Source organism: Salmo trutta, chromosome 6 (genome assembly GCF_901001165.1).
Source record: "Salmo trutta chromosome 6, fSalTru1.1, whole genome shotgun sequence".
Classification (NCBI taxonomy): Eukaryota; Metazoa; Chordata; class Actinopteri; order Salmoniformes; family Salmonidae; genus Salmo; species Salmo trutta.
In genome coordinates, this window is record NC_042962.1 from 18,788,579 (window position 1) to 18,811,763 (window position 23,185).

Consider the following 23,185-nt stretch of genomic DNA (forward strand, 5'->3'; position numbering starts at 1 on the left):
CTGGAGGTCAAGAGCAAGGAATAGAATGGTGATTACACCAGTGTGCTAAACATAACCGTGTATCAATACAGGTAATAAGTAACAATTAACAATGTAGTTAAAGGGGTAGTCCACTTTTTAAAAGTTGTATCTTATTTTCGAAAAAAGTGAACTCCCTTAAAGGAATAACCATGTAGCTAAAGACTTAGTGGGCACCTTGAGAATAGATCTGTGGAAGAACAGAGCTAGCAGCTGAACCAGGTCATAGTGCACGTATCCCTCCCTCTTCTCCACACCGATGATGTTGGGAGGGTGGAAGGGTTTGGACTTGTCCAGCTCAATGTTCTGGTTGAAGGGGAAAAAACCAAACTGGAAGAAGTACTTGATCACGATGGTGACCTGGTGGTATAGAGAGATTGGGGAAAATCTTAAAAATATATAGATGCATGACTCATAACATAAACATTTTCTATAAACACTATTAATTGAGTACAGTGTAGTAGAATTGAGTTTATATCATAAAATAGCATTATTTCCACCCTGAACAATAATTGTATTTTCATAGCTGGATAAAACAAATATATTTATGAAAATGTGCAATTTAAAATATTAAAGGTATTGTTCACCCTAATTCATTTGGGTGACCTATCCCTTTAATCCTGCATGGGACAAGGAGTAGGGGCAGATTTACATTGATAAAAACCTGACTAAGTGCTTCTGTGTTAATACCTCTGTGTAGACGATAGCGGTCATCCAGAAGCGTTTGCTGGGCCTTGGGACAGACAGCATGGCCCAGAGGAAGATGAGGATGGGCAGAACGAGCGTGGCCACGGACGCTGAGATCATGTGGTTGAGGATGATGACCAGGAAACACACCATCTCTGAGTGGGCCACAAGCATGTTGTAGAGAGCATAGAGCAGCTGGAGCAGCGCCGGCTGGTTGCCGTAGAAACGCTCAGAGTCTTCCAGCTCCTCGTCGTAGAACATCCTGATGGAGAGAGAGAAAAAGGGAGCGAGGGTCTATCAAGGTGGACTCTAAAAACCTAAATCCTTTGGAAATGTCAAATAAACAAACTAACCTGAACCTCGATTTCCGGCTTTCTGATAGCCGAGCGATTAACAATATTTGGTAATGCAATTGGCAACACAAGACTAGCTGTGACTAAATACAATACCTATTGCGTAGCAGATCGCTGGCGGTCAGCTCATGGGTGAGCGAGGGAAACGTGGTGCTTGTGACGCCCGACAGAAAATCTGACTTCTCGTCAGGCGTCACCACAACTAGCCTCTTCCCATGATGGGTCCTACTGGATGAGACCTGCTCGGCCCCCTCCCTGTCCAGTCCCGTGGCCCTGCTGTATGAGGGGGGGATGTCTGTGTCTGTGGGGATGGTACTGGAGAGGTCTGCCTGGTAGAGCTGGAGCTCACTGTGGTGGGCGTAGCACGGCCCCCTCCCCCACCCTGCCCGTTCGGTCTCTAGGACCCTGTCTCGGCTGTCCCAGTCCATTCCCCTAGACCTGGAGAGAACACTCTCCTCATGGTCCAGGTACAGCCCCATGGAGGTGGATGGGATCTCGGTGTAGGAGGAGTGGGGGTCCTGGAGGTCCTGGCCTGGCTCCTCTCCTGTCTCTTTGATGGTGTCGGTGGTCCCCTGGCAGGAGCAGGTGGCTGTGCACTGGGTGTGCTCACTAGTGGGGAGAGAGAGGCAAGACAATGGAGCGGTTATGTTCTGGAACTCATCTGTCCACAAGTGGGCAGTGTTTAACTTGTGTAAGAGATTTATGAATTGCCTGGATGGCCACAGAGAGGAAGTACAGTGGAAATATTTGTATGGATGTGTAGTGATAATTCAGATAGAACAGTAATACATGTATTTGCCATGGTTTATCATGAAATAAATGTGGAACAAGGTATCAGCCAATCAGCACCCACAACAGGAACTATTCATTGTATAACCTAATTTAGTCAAGATAATGAAATGACACAGAAGTAGTGTTTGTTCAGCGGTGAGAGGAGAGAGAGAGAGAGAGAGAGAGAGAGAGAGAGAGAGAGAGAGAGGAGAGAGAGAGAGAGAGAGAGAGAGAGAGAGAGAGAGAGAGAGAGAGAGAGAGAGAGAGAGAGAGGAGAGAGAGAGAGAGAGAGAGAGGAGAGAGGAGAGAGAGAGAGAGGAGAGAGAGAGAGGAGAGAGAGAGAGAGAGAGAGGGGTCGTGACAGACTTATACACTGGATACAAAGGCTGTCCGTCAGCACTGTATCAGGGTATCACCATGGTAACCGCCCACAACACTACACAATCCCCCACCCCATGTCTACTCCCCCTTTTTCTCTCCTTATTCTCAATATAATCTGACACCTGCACTGACTAACAGACAATAAAGCCCTTTACATTTTACACTACAGTCGCAGATGACATGTTTGAACAGCGCTAAGAGAAAAGGGCAGCTTTAGCACTATAGTCCTGTAGCCAGGAAGTGGATTTGATGACAAGAATATGACTTGCCAACAATCTAAACCTTGGATTCAGAGGGAGGAAGAGAGTGGCCCTGGGAAATGCTCTTCAAAGAGAGATGAGGTTTACTGTGGTTTACCCATATGAGACACACAAGTACCACTAGCTTTTTGGATCAAGGTAATACATCACGGTTAGTGACAAAATGGTAAATAGGCCAACAAAAGACAAAGTGACAAAGATGCCTCATTGTCAACAGTCAGTGAAGGGGGGAAAGAGAAGCGAGTGAGGGATCAGGAAAGAGACAAGAAGAGATGTGGGGTGAGGGAAGAGAAGACTGCCGGTTGATGGGACAGAAGTGCAGAGAGTGAAGGATGAAGGGAGAGAAGTGTAGAGAGGGAGGGATGAGAGGAGAGAAGTGTAGAGAGTGAAGGATGAAGGGAGAGAACTGTAGAGAGTGAGGGATGAGAGGAGAGAAGTGTAGAGAGTGAGGGATGAGAGGAGAGAAGTGTAGAGAGTGAGGGATGAAGGGAGAGAAGTGGAGAGAGTGAGGGAGGAAGGGTGAGAAGTGTAGAGAGTGAGGGATGAGAGGAGAGAAGTGTAGAGAGTGAGGGATGAGAGGAGAGAAGTGTAGAGAGTGAGAGATGAGAGGAGAGAAGTGTAGAGAGTGAGGGATGAAGGGAGAGAAGTGTAGAGAGTGAGGGATGAGAGGAGAGAAGTGTAGAGAGTGAGGGATGAGAGGAGAGAAGTGTAGAGAGTGAGAGATGAGAGGAGAGAAGTGTAGAGAGTGAGGGATGAGAGGAGAGAAGTGTAGAGAGTGAAGGATGAGAGGAGAGAAGTGTAGAGAGTGAGGGATAACAGGAGAGAAGTGTAGAGAGAGGGATGAGAGGAGAGAAGTGTAGAGAGTGAGAGATGAGAGGAGAGAAGTGTAGAGAGTGATGGATGAGAGGAGAGAAGTGTAGAGAGTGAAGGATGAGAGGAGAGAAGTGTAGAGAGGAGAGAAGTGTAGAGAGGAGAGAAGTGTAGAGAGTGAGGGATGAGAGGAGAGAAGTGTAGAGAGTGAGAGATGAGAGGAGAGAAGTGTAGAGAGTGAGGGATGAAGGGAGAGAAGTGTAGAGAGTGAGGGATGAGAGGAGAGAAGTGTAGAGAGTGAGGGATAACAGGAGAGAAGTGTAGAGAGAGGGATGAGAGGAGAGAAGTGTAGAGAGTGAGAGATGAGAGGAGAGAAGTGTAGAGAGTGATGGATGAGAGGAGAGAAGTGTAGAGAGGAGAGAAGTGTAGAGAGTGATGGATGAGAGGAGAGAAGTGTAGAGAGAGGGATGAGAGGAGAGAAGTGTAGAGTGAGGGATGAGAGGAGAGAAGTGTAGAGAGTTAGGGATGAGAGGAGAGAAGTGTAGAGAGAGGGATGAGAGGAGAGAAGTGTAGAGAGAGGGATGAGAGGAGAGAAGTGTAGAGAGTTAGGGATGAGAGGAGAGAAGTGTAGAGAGAGGGATGAGAGGAGAGAAGTGTAGAGTGAGGGATGAGAGGAGAGAAGTGTAGAGAGAGGGATGAGAGGAGAGAAGTGTAGAGAGTGATGGATGAGAGGAGAGAAGTGTAGAGAGGAGAGAAGTGTAGAGAGAGGGATGAGAGGAGAGAAGTGTAGAGTGAGGGATGAGAGGAGAGAAGTGTAGAGAGTTAGGGATGAGAGGAGAGAAGTGTAGAGAGAGGGATGAGAGGAGAGAAGTGTAGAGTGAGGGATGAGAGGAGAGAAGTGTAGAGAGAGGGATGAGAGGAGAGAAGTGTAGAGAGAGGGATGAGAGGAGAGAAGTGTAGAGTGAGGGATGAGAGGAGAGAAGTGTAGAGAGTTAGGGATGAGAGGAGAGAAGTGTAGAGAGAGGGATGAGAGGAGAGAAGTGTAGAGTGAGGGATGAGAGGAGAGAAGTGTAGAGAGAGGGATGAGAGGAGAGAAGTGTAGAGAGAGGGATGAGAGGAGAGAAGTGTAGAGAGAGGGATGAGAGGAGAGAAGTGTAGAGAGAGGGATGAGAGGAGAGAAGTGTAGAGAGTTAGGGATGAGAGGAGAGAAGTGTAGAGAGAGGGATGAGAGGAGAGAAGTGTAGAGAGAGGGATGAGAGGAGAGAAGTGTAGAGAGAGGGATGAGAGAAGAGAAGTGTAGAGAGGAGAGAAGTGTAGAGAGAGGGATGAGAGGAGAGAAGTGTAGAGAGAGGGATGAGAGGAGAGAAGTGTAGAGAGAGGGATGAGAGGAGAGAAGTGTAGAGAGAGGGATGAGAGGAGAGAAGTGTAGAGAGAGGGATGAGAGGAGAGAAGTGTAGAGAGAGGGATGAGAGGAGAGAAGTGTAGAGAGAGGGATGAGAGGAGAGAAGTGTAGAGAGAGGGATGAGAGGAGAGAAGTGTAGAGAGTTAGGGATGAGAGTAGAGAAGTAGAAGGAGTAGTTGTGTGTTTGTAGTTTCTTACCTGGCCTGGCTGCCTCTGCTGTCAGTTGAGGAGGTGGACTCTAGGTCCAGGCCTTCCATCTTGCAGAGTTTAGGATGGGCACGCTCGCTGGTCCTGGTTATCTGGATGCGGTTAGGACCCATGTCAGTGTGGTCCAGTGTGGAACGACAGGAGCAGAGCAGGGTGTTCTCTGTGTACGCACTGGAGAAACACACACAGACAGATGGAGTTTGTGGAGTGGTCTAAACAGACTATGGACCATGCATAAACTCATACAGTCTGTGTGAGCCTGCACCTATGGTTATCTGTGTTTCTATCTGTGTACGCCTTCATGTCTGTGTCTGTCTGCTTGCTTGTGAGTGAGTGTGTGTGAGTGAGTGTGTGTGAGTGTATGTGTCAGGGCAGAGTCTAGACAGAGAACAGAATTCCCCGTGGGCACTAGTGCACCCAGAACAGAGCTGTGCAGTTTCAAGCTGCCAGGCTGGTTTTAAACCCTTCATAAACACTCCATCACATACCAGCCTGGCACTCCTCAGTCTCAAATAAATAACAAACTATGACTAAAACAGACAACGTGTGTACCAACAAGCAGTGTGATATCAACACAACACCAAAACATAACAACTGAATAGTGAATAATTGTTCTGTCAAATGGTAATGTAATGTAAGTGTTTATCATGTAATGGTGGCCATGCTGAGATGGGATAACTTGAGCAAGGCTTGGGTTTTATTACACACGGATGGAATGCAAATAAATCGTTCAATTATCTGTTCCACCCGCAACATTCCAATCTTTTTTCTCCCAAATTTCGTGGTATCCAATTGGTAGTTACAGTCTTGTCTCATCGCTGCAACTCCCATGCGGACTCGGGAGAGGTGAAGTCCGATAGCTGATAGCGTCCTCCGAAACACAATCCAGCCAAGCTGCACTGCTTCTTGACACGGCCAAACCCTCCCCTAACCCGGACGACGCTGGGCCAATTGTGCACCGCCCAATGGGTGTCCCGGTCGCGGCCGGCTGCGACAGAGCCTGGACTCAAACCCAGAATCTCTAGTGGTACAGCTAGCACTGCGATGCAGTGCCTTAGACCTCTGCGCCACTCGGGAGGCCTCAACATTCCAATCTGATCTACTGCACAGCATGACATCTTTCAAAAATAGGCAATATCTTGCACCTGATTCTAGAGTCTGTTTGGATTATTTTATTTAGTCTCCCTTGATGTTTTGAGTATTAGAACTGAATGATAGTAAGCATAATATCCTTGGAGTATCAAGAAGCAGCTGAACAACCTTGTCTACTGATTCCTCAGCTATCACCAGCTATCACCAGCTATCATATTGAAAAGGATTTCCTCTGATTGATGTACTTTAATGATGACAAGAGGTGAATCAATCTCATCATTTCTTATGAGTATGAATAACCAAATCAAATGTTATTTGTCACATGCGCCAAATACAACAGGTGTAGACCTTACAGTGAAATGCTTACTTACAAGCCCTTAACCAACAATGAGGTTCAAGAAATAGAGTTAAGAAAATATTTACTAAATAAACAAAAATAAAAATGTAATAAAAAGTAGCAATAATTATATAATTAAGTAGTAATATAACTGTAATAAAAAAGTGTATTTTCCTCAATTCCCTTACCTGGACAGGCTGTCATGAGACACCATAGGGTCTTGGCTCTCCAGATAGGCACAGCTCTGCCGCTCGGCCTTGTGGGGGATGCAGTCCTGGCACGTCTCCTCCTCGGTTCTCTCCAGGCCAGACTCAATGGACGCAGCCTTGCACATCTGCTTGCGGTAGTACACGTGGATGCTCTCCCGCGAAGGCTTGTTCCCCTGGAACATTACAACCAAGAATGGCTGTTAGAATTGTTTGCCCTACAGCCACGTCATACTGCATAGCCTGTAATAACGATATAATAACATTGGAAATAGGCAATTCCAATGTTACTACTATGCTATTACTAGAAATAGGTACTATAAATATTTACCATGGTTTTACTACAGTATGAAATGGTAAATAATTATGCAATGTTAAGTGGGACCAAACGGTGTTGTTACTAGGAAGAGACACTTATTCACAGGCAATCTTCAAAAAGCTGGATTCTCATTGAACTGTACACCTGAGGTATCAGGTAATATGCCTTATAGTACACTAAGCATCACAAAATAAATACTCAAAATAGTCTAAAGCCCCTGGCCGTGACCTTACCTTTTTGACCTCGTGAGTGAGCATGCAGCGCTCAATGCGCAGCACGGTGGAGATGTCCAGGTGTTCCTGACACATCGAGTTGATCCAGGCTGTGAAACTGTCCAACATGGCCAGGAACAACACCCAGGAGAATTTGACGATGTTGAAGACTCGCTTCAGGATGTTGTCTGTGGATGGGGAGGAAGACAACACACGTCTTTTAATAGCCAAGTCCACATCAGTCTTTATTCTTTGTGACTTACAGTAAAACTGTAACTTCATTGATGCAGAGGGCCATGTGCCATGGGTTGGGTTAACTTTTCAAACAGGGTTGGGGTCAAGGAACCTAACCCAGGAAGTAAACTGAAATTCCATTTCCAATTCCACATCCATTTCTACCTTTAGATTTTGTGGCATAGCGAAAGTTAAGATATCAGACAGGGGAGGTGATATTAATAATACTCTGAGTAAAAGAGAATGTTTTGGGATTTTAACCCGCCAGACATTATTTCCTAAAGGTCTTAATGATGAAATGCCTATGTATGTTATGTTGTAAATTTGAACATGAATTATGCCGCTATTTCAGATTACTCTGACGTTTTTCTTATGCTGTACCCAATGATTTATAAAACTTGCTTGGTAAGTTGGTGTCCTGATTGTGGTTTTACAGATGTGTTTAATATGTCTTATGTACACACTTTATTTGAATATTTATGAAATGCATATTGTTATATTTGGTAGCACTTATTGGTTTTTCCTTCGCCTCTAACCCCTTTCCATTCGTGGAATGGATGTGGGTGTGGCTAGGTCTACATAAGGGTGCTCATTTAAAAAACTCACAAAAGCTCTGACGAAGGCCGTGAGGCCGATACGTAAAGCTTTTTAAAGATCAGTGATACAATCAAGAGCAGTGTGCAGGTTTCTTCTTTTTCTCATCTTATCCAACTGTTTCCATGCACCTGCACAAAAGATAGCTCAGATGTGCGAGTGCCTTTTGAATTTTCAATTCCACATCCTGAAAGTGACTGAAATTAAATACAATTTATCCCAACCCTGGTTTGAATGGCACCTACCTGGTCCGTCTTTCTTCTCCTCCATCTCCTCCTGATCCTCCACTTCAACAGCAACATGAACAGCTGGATAGAAAAGAGATTGAAAATGGAATGTTTCAACAAATTCATAACATTTTTAAAATAAACATATCCCTTGCTGTAAAGTCACAAAGCTGCAACTCAAAAGTACCCTTCCAAACAAAGGACGCTCCATTGACAACCCATTGAAAGGGTACGTTTGTGTTGCAGAACAAGTTGTTCTCTATCTAAATAGCCTATCCAATACATTGCTGTCTCCTCCCAGACCTCATGTAAAACGATTTGGCTAAACTGAGAGACCGTACTGTATTCCAGCCACATCCACAGTCAGTCCAGCCGTCACATGGGATGAATTGACCATATCTAATTCAACATGGCATCCTATATTTCAGACCCAGGAATGCCTTGGCCTTGACTGGAGTTGGAGCTGGGCTGTGGGAAGGAGGGAGGGAGGGTAGAAGACTTGGCAGAACTGTGGACTGGACACAGCATGGCTCCCGTTAAGGCTTCAGTAAATCGTTAAGTAGGTGGTCTTGAACAACGCAAAAAAAGGGCACAAAATGCCCATTCATGAGTAGTCTAGAGCCTATAACATCCCGTCACGGAGGCTGAGAGAAATCCTGAGGGGGTGAAACGTACACTTTAAGAAAAAAAAGGTTCCAGAATAGTTTTCGGCTGCCCCATATGAAAACCCTTTTTGGTTGCAGATAGAACGCTTTTGGGTTCCAAGTACAGTAGAACATCTACATGGAACCCAAAAGAGTTCTACCTGGAACCAAAAAGGGTTTTTCAAATCGTTCTACTATGGGAACAGCCGAAGAACCCTTTAAGATTCTAGATAGTACCTTGTGTTACAGAGTTTATATCTTTCCTGTTTGGCCCTGTCCGGGGTATCGTCGGATGGGGCCACAGTGTCTCCTGACCCCTCCTGTCTCAGCCTCCAGTATTTATGCTGCAGTAGTTTATGTGTCGGGGGGCTAGGGTCAGTCTGTTATATCTGGAGTATTTCTACTGTCTTATCCGGTGTCCTGTGTGAATTTAAGTATGCTCTCTCTTATTCTCTCTTTCTCTCTTTCTTTCTTTCTCTCGGAGGACCTGAGCCCTAGAACCATGCCTCAGGACTACCTGACATGAGGACTCCTTGCTGTCCCCAGTCCACCTGGCCGTGCTGCTGCTCCAGTTTCAACTGTTCTGCCTGCGGCTATGGAACCCTGACCTGTTCACCGGACGTGCTACCTGTCCCAGACCTGCTGTTTTCAACTCTCTAGAGACAGCAGGAGCGGTAGAGATACTCTCAATGATTGGCTATGAAAAGCCAACTGACATTTACTCTTGAGGTGCTGACTTGTTGCACCCTCGACAACTGTGATTATTATTATTTGACCATGCTGGTCATTTATGAACATTTGAACATCTTGGCCATGTTCTGTTATAATCTCCACCCGACACAGCCAGAAGAGGACTGGCCACCCCTCATAGCCTGGTTCCTCTCTAGGTTTCTTCCTAGGTTCTGGCCTTTCTAGGGAGTTTTTCCTAGCCACTGTGCTTCTACACCTGCATTGCTTGCTGTTTGGGGTTTTAGGCTGGGTTTCAGTACAGCACTTTGAGATATCAGCTGATGTAAGAAGGGCGATATAAAGACATTTGATTTGATTTGATTTAACACAACAAGTGACGGACAGACGGATGGCGCGAGACGATGGAAAACATTGGGAGGCAGGGGCTTGTTTCCCAGAGGAACTGCTTGTCATGGTTCCACCTGTCACCAGAGGGCGGCAGAGACTGTCCTAGAGACATTAACGACACTCAGGTGTGTCCAATTTACTCCTGTTATAGGAGGTGTTATTCTGTAACGTGTAAGCTAGGAGTCGGGAAGCATGTACAGGGAGTGAATTGAATAATAAATTCAACAAAACAAGAAACATGAGTAGCGTACCGACATAAAACACAGGAACATAATCAATAGTGCCTGGGGAAAGAACCAAAGGGAGTGACATATATAGGTGAGGTAATCAGGAAGGTGATAGAGTCCAGGTGAGTCTCATGAGGCGCAGGTGTGCGTAATAATGAGTAAACTGGCGACGTCGAGCACTGGAGAGAGGGAGCAGGACGTGACACTGCTAGCATATTAAATCTCCTACACTGGGTTGAATTAGTCTGGTTTAACCAAACTGAATGCTGCACTCACCAATGTTTGACATTTGCACAATGTTCAGTCTCGTTAAACCAGGCTAAGGTTGGAAACGGAGGAAACTGAAAGCCTAAGTCATCTGCTTTGAATGAGAACTTGGGTCCTCCTCCATACCTTCCCTCATGTCCTCTTTCCTTGGCTTGCTGCTGCTCCCTTCAGTGTATTTCTTCCAGAAGCGGCGTTTCTCCTTGCTGCGCTCCTTCATAGCCGTCTTGGAGTCGGTGATCCAGGCATGGTACACAAACTGTGGGGAGAAAACGTTAACAGCCACACTTGTGGACTGGTGATCAAACACAATGTGTCCAGAGATTCTGTTGAAAGGATGTTTGGCTGCTTAATTGTGACACCCACCCTGCTACATATTGAACAACCGTTAAGAGATTTGATCTTAGTGCGTCTGGTTCATGTTGACAAACTTACCATTGGTGAGCAAGTGTTTAATCAAAAGCAATGGGACTCAAATTAAGTTCACACACTCAAAACAAAATAGTTGAGATGAGTGTAGGAAATGTGTCAGGATTAGGCAGCCAAAGAGAAAATAATCTAGTCAACCAACCAGTAACTCACATATAAAAGCAAAAGCCATTGACAAAGTACACGATACAGTTTCAGGGGGTGTTTTGATCCAATGAAATGGAATGTAAGGGCATGTGTTTATGTCAACGGGACAGAAAATGGATTTACAATGGAATAAAGCACCCCTCAAGATGAACACCACCAACAATTACTAGTTTGAGACCAGGGTTGGGGTCAGTTCCATTTTAGTTCAGTACATTTCAGTTTACGTCCTGAAATTGACCCCAAACCTGCTTGAGACACAGACCAATCCCCACAGAGAATTACCCTGGAAGAAAAGCCACCACCACATGCATATCTCTCTCCCAAAGCAACAGTTCACTGCATTTCCATGCATCATCAGCGGTGGCCATTTTGTCATGACTCAGCAGCATCTTGTGAAATGGAGCGGGGCCGTGGTCTTTGAACAGAACTTTGTTGACATCGTGGTGATGTTTTGGAGTGAGAGTGGAAAATGCGTGTAACGTCGTGAGAAAGTGGCTTGGACTGGAGTGCTCAAGGGGGAAAGAGTATACACACAGCATACAAAAGGGAAATACAAGATGGAGACCTAGTAGTGAGAGTACCTTGGCTGCCCTCATTATATACTGCAGAGCAGTTTTGGGCAGCTTAATGATAGACTTTGGTAAAGCCAACGAGGCAGAGGCAAACTTTCGGATTGCTCTCTACAAAGGGAGGACAAAGCAGGGGTGAGAGTTAGAGAACATAACGTTTGTTGCAAATAAAGGTCAAATAAACACAACTCACGACAAAGGATGTTAGCAGTTAGTACTTAAAAAGAAAGAAAACTGTTAAGTGCCAAAAGAACAAACAAAATCAGGGAATTAGCAAAAGAACGACTTGTTACTTGTCTGTTGTAAGAACAATTACACATTAGAAATCGGTCCAAACAGAAATAGAAGCAAGCAGTCTTTTTTAAATAACCGATACAGATCAAATCAAAAACAGTCCAACTGGTTTCGCTGGACAAAACTCTATATTCTCAATGCAGGACAATGGTAAAGGGGTCATTTCCTATGTTTGAGTACCTGAAATGCAGACTTCTTGGGTGGCTCTTCCTCCTTCTTATCCTCCTCTTCCTCCTCTTCTTCACTGTCAGTCTCAAACAGGTAATAGTTACCACTTCTCACCACTGAGAAGGGAGTGAAAGAGGTTAAAGGTTACCTACTTACACTAGTCCACCCGTGTATTACATTGTACACACATATATTAATGTAAAGACAAACAGTGTGTCAACAACGAATTCATGCACTTTTAGAAAAAAAGGAGCTTTCTACAACCTAAAATCATTCTTAGGCTGTTTCCATAAGATAACCCTTTGAAGAACCATTTTTGGTTCCAGGTAGAACCCTTTTGGGTTCCATGTAAGACCATTTCCACAGAGGGTTCTACCTGGAACCAAAAATGGTTCAACCTGGAACAAAAAAGGATTATCTTATGGGGACAGCCGGAGAACCCTTTTGGAACCCTTTTTCTAAGAGTGTGCCTAATTTATTTACATGTAACTACAGTCACAGTATCTTATTGAATTGGAATATTGAAATAGAAAGGTCGAAGTTCACTCACTGGATGCATGGTCCACCCACGGCCTCCACCACTGCTTCTTTGTCTTCCCCCTGCTCTTCTCTTTGTCGGTATTTTCTTTATCTGAAAAACAAAGATTTTATTTTGCTTTCAAAGTACTTGATGATGTGAATGGAATGTGTCTGTATATGTAATTGTTGTGGGACTGTGATGCGTGTCTTCAAACAGGCTTATCGTTCAATCAATGCAAAACTGTATAGGCCTACATAGAAGATCATCCAAACATGGCTGTCAGTGCACTCGTTACTCAAAACCCACTTGCTGTCCCACCTTCATCATCCTCCTCCTCATCCTCGACGTCTCCGCTTTCCTGCACCAAGCTCAACATCCTCTCCTTGCCTCTCTTGAACTTCTGCTGCCGACTCTTGATGCGGTCCATTCTGATTGGACACAGAGATAGAAACGATCACAAATGACCAATAGTCTCTGACCACTGTATATTTAAGCAATAAGGCCCGAGGGGGTGTGGTATATGGCCAATATACCACGGCTAAGGGCTGCTCTTATGCACAATGCAGAGTGCCTGGATACAGCCCTTAGCTGTGGTATATTGGCCATATACCACAAACCCCCAAGGTCCCTTATTGCTATTATAAACTGGTTAGTGTTTGGCTTGGTGTCAGGACGTGTGTGGATGTAATAGGGGTTAGTGTTTGGCTTGGCGTCAGGACGTGTGTGGATGTAATAGGGGTTAGTGTTTGGCTTGGTGTCAGGACGTGTGTGGATGTAATAGGGGTTAGTGTTTGGCTTGGTGTCAGGACGTGTGTGGATGTAATAGGGGTTAGTGTTTGGCTTGGTGTCAGGACGTGTGTGGATGTAATAGGGGTTAGTGTTTGGCTTGGCGTCAGGACGTGTGTGGATGTAATAGGGGTTAGTGTTTGGCTTGGCGTCAGGACGTGTGTGGATGTAATAGGGGTTAGTGTTTGGCTTGGCGTCAGGACGTGTGTGGATGTAATAGGGGTTAGTGTTTGGCTTGGTGTCAGGACGTGTGTGGATGTAATAGGGGTTAGTGTTTGGCTTGGTGTCAGGACGTGTGTGGATGTAATAGGGGTTAGTGTTTGGCTTGGTGTCAGGACGTGTGTGGATGTAATAGGGGTTAGTGTTTGGCTTGGTGTCAGGACGTGTGTGGATGTAATAGGGGTTAGTGTTTGGCTTGGTGTCAGGACGTGTGTGGATGTAATAGGGGTTAGTGTTTGGCTTGGTGTCAGGACGTGTGGGGATGTATAGCAGCATCCACATTAATGTAGAAGTGTTTAGAAACATATTCTATTCTAATTTACAATAAAAGTGACTCCAAAATGACACAATACATTATTTACCATTTATTTCTACTGGGCACAAAATAATCTGAAACACTACCAAAACAAACCATAAATGCATCCATTCACAAGCTTGATGTAGTCATTGCGTGCTAAGAATATGGGAACAAAATACTAAACTTTGGACTACTTTAATACCCATTAAGGGAATTTGTCCAAATACTTTTGGTTCCCTAACGTGGGGGGACTATGTACAAAAAGGGCTGTAATTTCAAAACGGTTCACCCGATATCAAATCCAAAGTGCTGGAGTACAGAGCCAAAATAACAAAACATTTGTCACTGTCCAAATACTTTTGGACTTCACTGTATAGTTTCAACAGTTTGACCTTGTTATTGTTACGTGCACAAGTACAGTGAAAGGCCTTTCTTGCAAGCTCTTTCCCAACAATGCAGTAATCAATATCAATATACAGTATAGTACTATAAAATAAAGTCAAGTAGAACAAAAACACACAAGAACTAGAAGAAGAACATGAGAAAGTAAGTAAGCTATATACAGGGTCAGTTTCAGGGTCAGTGCCAATACCATATTTCCAATGTGCAGAGATTCTGGAGTGATAGAGGTAGATATGTAAAGGGGTAAGGGGACAAGGCATCAGGATATACGATAAACAGAGTAGCAGCAGCATATATGATGATTGTTTGTGAGTGTGTGTTTGTAAAGCCAGTAAGTGTGTGTGTGTGTGTGTGTGTGTGTGTGTGTGTGTGTGTGTGTGTGTGTGTGTGTGTGTGTGTGTGTGTGTGTGTGTGTGTGTGTGTGTGTGTGTGTGTGTGTGTAGAGACCTGTGAGTCTCAAATTTTTTTTTTATAGAAGGGTCAATGGAGGTAGTCTGTAGACATTTTGTTAGCTATTTAGCAGTCTTGTGACTTGGGGATAGAAGCTTTTCAGGAGCCTGTTGGTGTCAGACTTGTTGCTCCGGTACCGCCTGCCATACAGAGGCAGAGAGAACAGTCTATGGCTTTAGTGCATATTATATTTCTGTGTGTACGTCATATGTGTAATGCATGTATATTATATCTGTGTAGAAAATGCGCTCACTGTCTCTTCAGCAGGTCCATAGACTTTTTCTCCACTTCGATCCTGGCTTTGACAGCTTTCACTATGGTCGCCTGGAACAGCTCAGCCCCTCTAACACAACAAACACAATACTTTTCACATAAATTGACAAATAAATTGACTGAATAAACAGTCAACTTTGATTTTCTATTAAAAGGAAAATGTGATGGTCATTGTGAAAGTAAAGTGGATTAAAGTAACCTCATCCCCAGGGTCCACTGAGAGAGAGCTGGATAGTAGACGAGGGTCAACCAAACAATAGTACAATTTACCTGGAGGCCAGGATCTGTGAGGAGCGGATGTCGGCGACCACATGCAGGAAGTAGTAGCTCATGAAAACACGTCGCTGTAGCAACAGGAAGGCAAAACAGATGCTATCCCAGATGATGCCTGCCTCGTCGCTAGGCAACTCACACTGCTTGTGGGTGTGCTGCTCAGCTGCAAGGATTTCAAAAATGTGAATCATCAAATATTTATTCATTCAATTTTTTGATTCTTTATATTTAGAAGTCAAATAAAACTTCTCAACTCAAATTATACAGTACAGTCCCCACCCCCTTCCGATGGAGTCATCATCAAGCATTTATGAAAATGTAACTGAATAATGTTTAGTAAATCCTTTCAAGTGAGTTACATTTTAGTCACATATCAACACGGAGAAAGTGAGTTTCCAAAGGCACGCTGCTTTACATTGGCAATAGGGTCACTTACGTTTAGAATAGCCCTTTATAGTGCAGGCCAGGCTGAAGAGCTGAATGAGCCAACAGTGATCGGTGACCAGGACTTTTATGTACCCACAGGCTAGTATCTGAGGACCAAGAGGACAAACCAGTCAGCTAAAACAGGACACAGCGGCAGCCAAACACACCACAACATCTAGATTACTGTATGCTGTTGCAGAGGTCTGATCAGCTGAACTTGTCCTATCTGGCCAGCCGGCCGAACTGATCCTATATGTCCCCAATTCATCTGCAGTGTTTACCGTTAATGCAATCTCCGCAAACGCAGGAACATTACCTTTAAAAGCCTCATTGTTGATCAAGTGCGATCGGATTGAATCCTTGCCCGTGTTTCAGGACAGCAGTACTGTTTTGTTTTCATTTGGAGTAGCATCGCTCTTTTGACTTTTTTTCAATTGTTAGGCAGGTATGTGTCACCATACTGCGCCCAGAGCCAGACTTCGGCAAACTATCTTCCCGTTTGGCTCCAAAAACCCACAATAACAACATTTGTAAATGTTGCATTCTAACTACAATCTCATTATCTTACTACAACGTTTGATGCCAAGATGGCTGCCCAAACTGATTTTCCGAATTCCCAGTAATCCCAGTATTCAATAACACTGTATCTAGTGTTGCCAACACTTACCGAGAGTATGTTCTTCATGGTGATCACAAACACGTTGTAGGCAATCAGGAAGTCCCAGTAGTGCAGGATACTTTTGATTGGCTTGAGCAGCAGGTCGCCCCCGAAGAGCAGGAAGTAGAAGCAGGCCACCAGGTAGCCCATACAGAAGATGGAGATGCGCGTGGTGCCCGTGATGAAGATGATGGTGAGCACGAACCAGAAGAGGTAGCTGAACATGATAACCTTCAGCATGTCCAGGTAGGATCTGAAAGAGGGAAATTAATTAATAAAGACTTATTGAAGTGAGGGAATGACAACATTCAAAGCAAAAGTCACTTGTTTGGAATCTGTCATTCAAATCATCAAATTTGAAATTGGGTTTTGAACCAGAGTATGGGGAAAGCATGCAGTTGCCATATACAGCAGCAAAGCTAACGTTCAACAAAAATATATTCTGGAACAATACATGTCCAAATACAAGCTTTTTACTATCCATACAGAGATGAGCAGAGATAAGTTGACTATTTTATTCTACAACGCAATACTTTAATTCATTCAATATTACAACTTAGTTGACACATTGTCATCACCACGGTCACCAGCTCCTGTTGTTTTTACAGGCAGATGTATGTGAACTGGAGGAGCAGTGGTGTCAGAGACTGGGGGGGGGGCATTTCTGATACGACCTCGTGCTGACTGTTCCAAAGGGCCAGCTGTTTTACAGGCCACTCGTGTCAGAACGGTTCCCCCTTTTTCAGGAACATGGAAAGCCATGTTCGAGTCACTCACAGGACAAGGTTAAAGGCTTGTCTGATACCAGGAAAGAGTGAGGGAAAGAGAGGTGAGAGCGGAAGGAAAACACAGGTGTTTGGCAATGTGCTCACTTCACTCACTTTACATGTCAAAACAATGGGAACCCAAGGAAAGTGTCTAAGTGTCTAAAGGGACTTTATAATAGACACTTTGGACAGGGACTTAGAGAGATGGAATAACTTGACAGTGAATGGAATAACTTGCCTAAGACCAAACAACTAGAGCTGGCACACTGAGAAAAACACATGGATTTTAGTACATAAGGCTAACTCTTTCACGAGTCACAGGTTCGATACCTGATCAGGCACAGCCTGTGTACCAGACCTGGGCCTGGCTGGTACTGTGTTTCATATAGACTACCTGCAGTGGATGAAGTCAGGAACGGGGTTGTGCTGACTGAAGGAGGCGGCGTCCAAGTCCCTGCAGATCTCCACGTTATCCCCGGCCAAGAGGCGCACGGCAGCCTCGTTCTCCTCCTCAAACACCTGCCTCTGCAGTGAGGCACACAGCAGCAGCATGAAGTCATCTGCGGGAGAGGACAGGAGGAGGAGGAGGAAGAGGAACAGGAGGGACAGAAAACAGGAGGATGAAGAAAAACACACTTATTTCAAGTCAATCCCAAACCCAGTCCCAGGCCCAGTGGCAGCAATCCCAATGGCAAACGCTCAGTAAATACAGGCGGTACTCACAGAGCAGGAACAGGGGGTTGGGCTTGGTGTGGAAGTCAGGGAAATAGAGCCACTTGATGACATTGGAGTCTGTGGAGGATGAGGGGAACCTCCATGGGTAGTCTGGGAAAATGAGGAGAGGGAATGGATCCATTTAAACACTATTATTATACAGTCTGTTATGACCTGTGCAAGATTATGTACTAACTTTGACACAGGAGAGACATTAAATGAAGCAAAATGGACGCAGCAGGTCCGGCCATAGAGGTAAATGGCCCAACATACAATATAATACAATGCAATACAAAATGATGTGTTTGATATCTTTCTGTTGCTCCACCCACCTTTGCAGGCGGCCGGTGGGAAGCCGATGCAGACAAAGTACTGGAAGGTGAGCATGCAGGCCAGGAAGCAGCTGTACTTGGGCCAGATCTCAGCAATGGCCTTTCGCCGCCGGCGGTAGATGACCGCGATCAGGCCGAAGGCATGGAGCATGGCGTAGAAGTCCATCCTCTGGCCAATCACGTTCACCGCTAACAGGAAGCATGTCTTACAATAACAATGACAATAGTTCATATTTAGGAAGCTTTAGTCTCACGGGACTTTTATATTGGGGCTACAGAGGGTTACGGGTAGGAAGCATGAAGATGGAGTTCGGAAGTAGGAGTTATGTCTCAGTCATGTAGGAAACTTAGGGCTGGGCGATATGGTGAAAATATCATATCGTAATATTTTTCTAATTTTTGACAGTATGGCAGTATCTGAGTAATAAAAGTTTGAAATATGTTTAATGATTAGAGCTTTACCCTTGAATGATCACAAATGATTTCTAGGTGATTTTAATGGTCTCTCTTCTGATGGTTTGATACTCAACCAAACTAGGACAAAACTACTGACAGTGAAGTAGTTGAATTTGTAGAACTTTTCATTTCATTTAGCACTGTATCCAAATATCGTTACCGGTATGGATGTGGATCCATAACGGTATTCCGGTATTCATAATAAGACAACTCAACAATTACTTTAACATTCTTAACAGATATTTCAAAACAAAGATATTCTTGTAAATATTCCAATTATCGCACAAGGAAAAAACATGGACACTTTGCTATAGTCCGAAAACGGATAAGAATGTATTTGCAGAGTGAAACTCAACAGTGACATGGCATCCTACCTCCAGGCCGAACTTGTAGAAGAAGTAGTTGATGAAGTACTTGGCACAGTTGAGGATGCCGTCGTCGAGGTGTTGCCGGGTGATGTCATGGAAGATGGTTCTGGTGACGGGGGTGGTGAGGTTGTTCCTCATGCGGTACAGGTCCTGGTGACGGTAGATGGTCACCTCGAACGCCAGCAGGGCCAGTATCAACAGGTTGTTCTGGTTGGAGATGGAGATAGGACAGATAAAGGGGACAGGGTTTGACAGTGTATGTGTTAATGACATAAACATATTTTCCAGTATAGGTCTAACCCACTGTTTACAAGGATACCCCCAAGAGTTAAATGTAATTCGAATACTGGAAGGGATGACCAGGAGATGATATTAGTGTATAATGTAACATAATTACAGTAGTTGTATGTATACGTGAGAATACAGGCTATACTGTATGTGTACTGTGTACTGTGTGTGTGTGTGTATGTGTGTGTGTGTATGTGTGTGTATGTGTATGTGTGTGTGTGTGTGTGTGTGTGTGTGTGTGTGTGTGTGTGTGTGTGTGTGTGTGTGTGTGTATGTGTGTGTGTGTGTGTGTGTGTGTGTGTGTGTGTGTATGTGTGTGTGTGTGTGTGTGTGTGTGTGTAGTCAGGTTCCCAGTGCAGCGTCTCTCCTCCACTCACCCTCAGGTTCTCCAGTAGGGGGGAAAACTTGCGGAGGCCCACCCAGTTGGCTGGGTCCACAGGGGCGCTGTAGAGCAGGGAGTGGGCCATCTCACTCCTCTGGGCATCCGTGTAGTTCAGAGGCTACGGACGAGAGGAAAGGAGTGGCATTAACACCCTGAAATAGTAAAGACTAGCACAACACACCAGAGTATAATGACTGGTTTAGGTCAGACTGATCCCCTAGAGGAGACACTCAAAGAGGAGAGAGCAAGAGGAGAGAGAGAGAAGGGAGATAGAGTGAGCGAAAGAAAGGAGAGAGAGAGAGAGAGAAAAATGAGAGAGAGAGAGAGAGAGAGAAAGGAGAGAAAGGAGAGAGAGAGAGAAAGGAGAGAAAGGAGAGAGAGAGAAAGGAGAGAGACAGAGAAAGGAGAGACAGAGAAAGGAGAGAGAGAGAGAGAGAGAAAGGAGAGAGACAGAGAAAGGAGAGACAGAGAAAGGAGAGGAGAGAGAGAAAGGAGAGAGAGAGAGAGAGAGAGGAGAGAGAAAGGAGAGAGAGAGAGAAAGGAGAGAGACAGAGAAAGGAGAGACAGAGAAAGGAGAGAGAGAGAGAGAGAAAGGAGAGAGACAGAGAAAGGAGAGAGAGAGAGAAAGGAGAGAGAGAGAGAAAGGAGAGAGACAGAGAAAGGAGAGACAGAGAAAGGAGAGAGAGAGAGAGAGAGAAATGAGAGAAGTATGCGAGAGAGACAGAGGCAAGGAAGAGAGACAAGAGAAGGAGACAGAGATGGAGAGATGAGGAGAGGAAGGAGAGAGAGAAGAGAAGGAGAGACAGAGAAGGAGGAGAGAGAGAGGAGAGAAAGGACGAGATAGAGAGATAAAGAGAGAGAAGGAGAGACGGAGAGAGAAAAGAGAAGGAGAGAGAGGAGCGAGAGACAGGAAGCGAGAGACAGGAGAGAGAGAGAAATTAATTATTGAGGAAAGATCAGAAGTTACTATACAGGCCTGCATGCATACACCCCACCCGATCCCCCTTCCACCAACCCACACACACCCACTCCCCCTTTCCACCAACCCACACACACCCACTCCCCCTTTCCACCAACCCACACACACCCACTCCCCCTTTCCACCAACCCACACACACCCACTCCCCCTTTCCACCAACCCACACACACCCACTCCCCCTTTCCACCAACCCACCATGGAGCAGTTGTTGGAGTATGTAGAGGGGTTTATAGAGGTGAGTTGGTAGAGCATCTTGCAGACAATGATGACACAGGTCCAGACGGTACAGACGCTGGAGGCCAGGGGCCTGAACTGACTGAAGGGCAGGGCGAACGCCCAACTCACCAGGAACACGTAGTTGAACAGAGACACCTGGAGAACAGATTCAGTCAAAAGACACCTTAACCTTCTCAAGGTAGAGTATGTGTTGTGAAAATACAGTGTGACTGTCCATACATGGGATCTTGAAAGCCTATTTCGATGGAGAGGGGGAGTTGTCTGTTACAATGTAAAGACCATTTAGAGAGATCGAGTGAAAAGTGGTGAGACTGTGCACACACAATTGATTAACAGTCAGTGATTGTGAGGACTGTTAGCATCTCATGCTAGTATTCTCATTGCAATCTTTGTGAGAAAGCGGCTGAATAGGTCGACTCACCTCTTTGATGGAGACCCAGAGGATGTAGGAGGAGACAATCTTGATGATGTGGAGCTCCAGGAGCCACCAGACAGTCAGCTGCAGCTGCTGGAAGTACTGTAGGAACTTGAGGAAGAGCACTGTGAGGCGGTCCACTACCAGATACCACTTACTCCTCAGGTCTGGGAGAGGAGGGTGAGTGGGAAAGATACACAGAGAAATAGAGAAAGAGAGAGACATAGAGAGAGAGAGAGACACACAGAGAGAGACACACACACAGAGAGAGAGAGAGACACACACACAGGGAGACAAAGAGAGAGAGACAGAGAGAGAGACAGACAGAGAGAGACAGAGAGAGACAGAGAGAAATAAAAAGAGACAAAGAGAGAGAGACACAGAGAGAGAGAGACACAGAGAGTGACAGAGAGAACACACACACACACACAGAGAGACAGAGAGAGAAAAACACAGAGAGAGAGAGACACAGAGAAACAGAGAGAGACACACACAGAGAGAGAGAGAGAGAGAGAGAGAGAGAGAGATAGAGAGAGAGAGAGAGAGAGAGAGAGAGAGAGAGAGAGAGAGAGAGAGAGAGAGAGAGAGAGAGAATGCAGGGCAGAATTAGGCCAATATCCACTAATAATAAAAACTCAAAAAAAGAGCAATTCAGTTTTGGAAACATCTAAAATACAGTGACCCTCTCTCATATCATTACCAAGCCCTGCAATGCCAAGAGCTGAGCAAAGAAAAGAGTCCCCTCATCCAGCTAGTCCTGGGGCTGAGTTCACAAACCTGTTCTACTAACACACTGAAGCCTCAGGACCAGAACATCCAATCAATAAGAATAAACCAAATTACAACACAGTCAAAACAAAACTACATTGCTTATTGGGAAACACAAGCACAAACACAAAGCAAAATGCAGTGCTATCTGGCCCTAGATCGACAGTACACCGTGGCTAACTATTTGACCATGGTTACTGATCAAAACCTTAGAAAAACCTTGACAAAGTACAGGCTCAGTGAGCACAGCCTTGCCATTGAGAAGGGTAGACACAGGAAAACCTGGCTCCCTGTAGAGGAAAGGCTGTGCAACCACTGCACAACAGCAGAACCTGAGACAGAGCTGCATTTCCTGACAAAATGTCAAAAATATAAAACAATTAGAGAGTGTCATTTTTCCAAATTTGAAACACTTAGTCAAGGTTTCAAAGACCTCTCTGATGAGGATAGGCTACCCGTCCTGTTGGGGGAGGACGTTGAGAGCTGTGGGTTGGCAGCGCACTACATTGCTGCCTGCCATAAGTTGAGGGACAGTGTCTGACAGACCAATCAACCTGCACATGTCCTCTACTGTATGCTTATTGTTATTGTTGAATGTATGGTTATTTTGACCCTTGGTTATTGTTGTTACTGTTGTCCCATTGACAATTTTGATTCTCATTTTTTATTTATTTTTATATTGTAAATATCCAAAATAAGCTTTGGCCATATGTACATTGTTACGTCATGCCAATAAAGCGAATTGAATTGAATTGAATTGAGAGAGAGACAGAGCGAGACAGAGAGATGGAGAGAGACACAGAGAGAGAGAGACACAGAGAGATAGAGAGACACAGAGAGATAGAGAGACACAGAGAGTGACAGAGAGAGACACACAGAGAGAGAGAGTGCGACACACACACAGAGGATAGAGAGATCGACACACACAGAGAGAGAGACACAGAGAGAAAGACACGCAGAGAGAGAGCCAGAGAGAGACAGAGAGAGAGAGACACAGAGAGCGGCAGAGAGAGAGAAAGAGAGAGAGTGAGAGACAGAGAAATACAGAAAGAGAGAGAGAGAGAGACAGAGAGAGAGAGAGAGAGAGAGACAGAGAGAGAGTACTTCACGTTAATGGGTAGAAATGGAAACACTTTGTTCAAGAGCTAACCTGAGGTTGTTTACAGTCAACTGCCAAGCATTATTAAGGCAAAGACAAATCACTCTGTAAATGGGGACATAAAGCTCGCTTGCCTACAGTACACA

At 44.9% G+C, this 23,185-nt stretch overlaps 1 protein-coding gene across 2 annotated transcripts in view; it reads right to left on the reverse strand.

Annotated features, from left to right (window-relative positions):
• Positions 1-23,185, reverse strand: part of LOC115195579 (piezo-type mechanosensitive ion channel component 2) — a 160,145-nt gene that overhangs the window by 8,106 nt on the left and 128,854 nt on the right. Inside the window, exons 17-38 of one of the 2 annotated variants that reach the window (XM_029755585.1) lie at positions 21,179-21,339; positions 20,716-20,892; positions 19,537-19,659; positions 18,878-19,078; positions 18,048-18,252; positions 17,725-17,826; positions 17,396-17,561; positions 16,244-16,487; positions 15,587-15,683; positions 15,148-15,313; positions 14,858-14,947; positions 12,756-12,877; positions 12,480-12,560; positions 11,942-12,045; positions 10,452-10,581; positions 8,129-8,191; positions 7,077-7,243; positions 6,507-6,700; positions 4,881-5,060; positions 1,155-1,667; positions 709-967; positions 196-378 (exon numbers count right to left, since the gene is read on the reverse strand). In XM_029755585.1, coding sequence (XP_029611445.1) covers positions 196-378; positions 709-967; positions 1,155-1,667; positions 4,881-5,060; positions 6,507-6,700; positions 7,077-7,243; positions 8,129-8,191; positions 10,452-10,581; positions 11,942-12,045; positions 12,480-12,560; positions 12,756-12,877; positions 14,858-14,947; positions 15,148-15,313; positions 15,587-15,683; positions 16,244-16,487; positions 17,396-17,561; positions 17,725-17,826; positions 18,048-18,252; positions 18,878-19,078; positions 19,537-19,659; positions 20,716-20,892; positions 21,179-21,339 — 3,728 coding nt within the window. The remainder of the gene's footprint in view (positions 1-195; positions 379-708; positions 968-1,154; positions 1,668-4,880; positions 5,061-6,506; positions 6,701-7,076; positions 7,244-8,128; positions 8,192-10,451; positions 10,582-11,941; positions 12,046-12,479; positions 12,561-12,755; positions 12,878-14,857; positions 14,948-15,147; positions 15,314-15,586; positions 15,684-16,243; positions 16,488-17,395; positions 17,562-17,724; positions 17,827-18,047; positions 18,253-18,877; positions 19,079-19,536; positions 19,660-20,715; positions 20,893-21,178; positions 21,340-23,185) is intronic. The other variant, XM_029755586.1, reaches the window with a different exon arrangement.